The 3,266-nt window shown below is 34.5% G+C and overlaps 1 protein-coding gene across 1 annotated transcript in view; it reads right to left on the bottom strand.

The window, feature by feature from the left end:
* Positions 1-3,266, bottom strand: part of LOC108755628 (death-associated inhibitor of apoptosis 1-like) — a 6,155-nt gene extending 2,889 nt beyond the window's left edge. Inside the window, exon 1 of the mRNA XM_018498741.1 lies at positions 2,722-3,266. Within this exon, the coding sequence (XP_018354243.1) occupies positions 2,722-2,960 (239 nt within the window). The 5' untranslated portion in view covers positions 2,961-3,266. The remainder of the gene's footprint in view (positions 1-2,721) is intronic.

Here is a 3,266-nt window from a genome sequence, read left to right as displayed (position 1 = left end):
TGTGTGTGTGTGTGTGTGTGTGTGTGTGTGTGTGTGTGTGTGTGTGTGTGTGTGTGTCGCTAGAGAGCCATTGTGTTCGACAAAACTAATCGGCCTGATACTATAACTAAATGACCTTTGTCGACGCTTCAGGTTATCGAAAAACAATAAAGATTATAGATACAGTATCGCGATAAAATTTTATTATCAATATTACAATTTCCCCTGTATCTTCGTGATAATATTGTTCAATAAATAATTTTTTTACGTCCAAGGATCGATTCACACGGTTTTTTGTGCACTGAATACGATTCCGTTTATCAAATAGTTCTATCATGTCACAAAAAGTTGAAAAATTTCTGATCAAAGTTGTAAAACAGAGATATTTTAATATATAATATTTAACATATATAATATTTTAATATATATTCTGTTAAATCTACGCGATCATATTAAATGAAAGGTTCGAGAAAAAAGTAACTGATAAGCTGAAGGAAGGGCAATTCGGGATTAGAAAAGAGGGAGGAACGATGGATGCGATATATATATTAAATTATGTAGTTAACAGAGAACTGAGCAGAAAGGGGGGGGGGAAGATATTCGCCTTCTTTGCTGATTTGAAAGTGGCATTTGACAACATAGATAGAAGAAAAGTGAGTCAATGAGGATGGAGATAGAACCTAGAGAAGAGAACCTGAGATTGAGAATTATGCAGACATATATAAAGAAATGTGGTTAAAATAAGTGACAAAAGATCAAAAGAATTTTGGACGGACAAAGGTTTTAAAGGAATGTCCCTTGAGTCCGACTCTATTTAATATGTGTGTGTGTGTGTGCGCGCGCACGCGCGCGTGTGTGTGTATATTGTAATAAGAAAGGAAAAATGTTGATCAATTATGTATGCTGACGATTAAATCCAAAAAAAGTATTCACTATTTAAAATACGCGTATTCGGATAGAACAAAATTTCAATCCATTCTCGTTTGCTGGATTTGTCTTATATTCGTTTAAAGTTAAAATTTATTTAATATAATAGAATGGATTAGATATAATGTATAATAAAATAATAATGTATAATATATATGTTATATTTGTATGGATTGTAAGGAATGTAAACTGGAAGCCATCCTAAGCTGCGAGGCAAGGATTAATAAATAAATAAATAATAAATAATAAAAATAAATAATATGTTTCATTGCAATTAAAATTATAAATATTTGTTAATATTTAATCTTTAAAACAAATTTATTATCGATTATAACTAAAAAGATACCTATGATGATGTTAATATTGCATCCAAATTATCTACATGATGCAATATGCTGACGCAATATGCTGACGTTATTTTTCGTCATTTTGACGTCAGAATGACAATTGACGCCAGCTTGTTGGATATAAATTATTAAGAATTCGTCAAATGTGTTTTGAATGTATTATTCAAACTTAAAGAGCTTTCAAGTCGCTGAGACTAATCTGATAATTACGAACATAATTATCAAACTTGACAACATATTTAATTTTGACACAATTACTTGACATATGTAGTTATTAACATACGTCTAACTATTGACATATGTAATTTAAAAAATGAACACGCTTAATTCTCCGTCTGCAATTTGGATTAAATCTAAAAATATGATTGCAGCCGTAGAATTAATTTTGTGATTATTATAATAAAACTTCTTCAAATATACATGATCAATTATATACTTATACTTTACAATATAAAAGATAGATATTAAGATAGATTTATTTTGTAATTTTAACTACACACAAATTTCTCAAAATTACAACAAGATCGGTAAAGCAATTTGATAAGTACCGTATTCAGCGCCCAGAAAACTGTGAACTTTCGTTCTCTACGTACTTTCGTTCTTGTGTAATTTTTTTTTTTCCTTAAACAGGCTAATTAATTAAGACTACATTCGAGTAAAGTACTCTATAATCTGATAGATTTACTACAATAAACCTATAATCCTGTACAGAACTCAATATTTTTCGAAAACGATCTACAATCTCTCGCTGAGTCAAGACCTTCTTCCTTTCGGATCGAATTCGTTCCTTCCGGTAACCAGCTGTGACTTTGAAACGATGACACCCCTCAATCTCTGTCCGAAACCTTTTTTTTCTGCCAACTACTTTCCTTTGTTGAGTCGTAGTATAAAGAATGAATAAGAATTATAAGTTAAAACAATATCGGAGAACGATCTAGTTCCAATAATCTTATTAAGATGAAAATCCAGCCGGCAAAAGAGAGAGATGAATAAGAGACAAGTGAGAGAAAGACTGAAATAAAGAGAAAGGGATGAACGTAGACTGCATAGAGCGAACGACGTGGAATGAATGGAACGTTTTGCGTACCAAGTTGTGCCTTTGTACGAAAGAGAAAGACATACATGCGCCAATCGCTACGCCATCCGTGACGCAGTCGGTGCGTGCGTGTGCGTTTCGTGAATTATTCACGTCCTCTTCGCAACACTCGCTCTTTATCCCTAAGCGGAAGAGAAAGAAATAAAGAGAAGAAATGAAAGAGAAATAAAAGCCGATTAGGAGTGATAGAGAAATCGATCTTTCTTGGAAATTGATGAAGTTTATCGACGTGGCACATGAATGATAAAGAGAAAACGAGTGGGGGAAGTTGAAAGGAGGAAAGAACGGAACAATCATTCTTATCTATCCTACTGTTAGTACTTTTCTACCACACCATTTCCCCCAGTCAAATGAATCAAGGTGTCAACGTACCGTTGATAACAGATGGCAACAGGTGATATGAGATCGCTATTCCTCTCCCTGATACTTGTATGATCTCTCAATCGATTCTTCGTTGCGATATTTACCCGACGGCGCCGGTATGTCACTAATATTTCAGAATTTTGTATCGTTACTTCGGCTATCCGTTGTTCACTAGGATCTGTACCGGAGAACTCACTGTAGACTGAATGGAAATCACGTATGGAAAATTCTGTGGGATGAAAGAACATGATTTTCGCATTCGAAGCGAAAGGAAGAGAAGGAGAAAAACGTGATGGTGGAGTTTTTGGAAATTTCTACCAATTCCGGTAAAAGGGCTGTCCTTATAATGAATTGTCTAATAAAAATTGGTATGGCACACGACGAAACACACCGTACACACTACAGGAATTCTCCACCGAACGACTTGACCGAACTTAGATGAGGCAAGAGAAGGGTGATAATAGTGGGGGAGGAGGGAGGGTGATTGGCACGAGGACAGCTCTAATAGATAAGGTCACAGCATTGCACAGCATTGGTCGATCTACTCTTTTTGT

Source organism: Trachymyrmex septentrionalis, unplaced genomic scaffold (genome assembly GCF_001594115.1).
Source record: "Trachymyrmex septentrionalis isolate Tsep2-gDNA-1 unplaced genomic scaffold, Tsep1.0 scaffold9, whole genome shotgun sequence".
In the NCBI taxonomy this organism is placed as follows: domain Eukaryota; kingdom Metazoa; phylum Arthropoda; class Insecta; order Hymenoptera; family Formicidae; genus Trachymyrmex; species Trachymyrmex septentrionalis.
The sequence above is the reverse complement of the archived record's forward strand: the minus strand, read 5'-3'. Positions and strand labels throughout refer to the sequence as shown.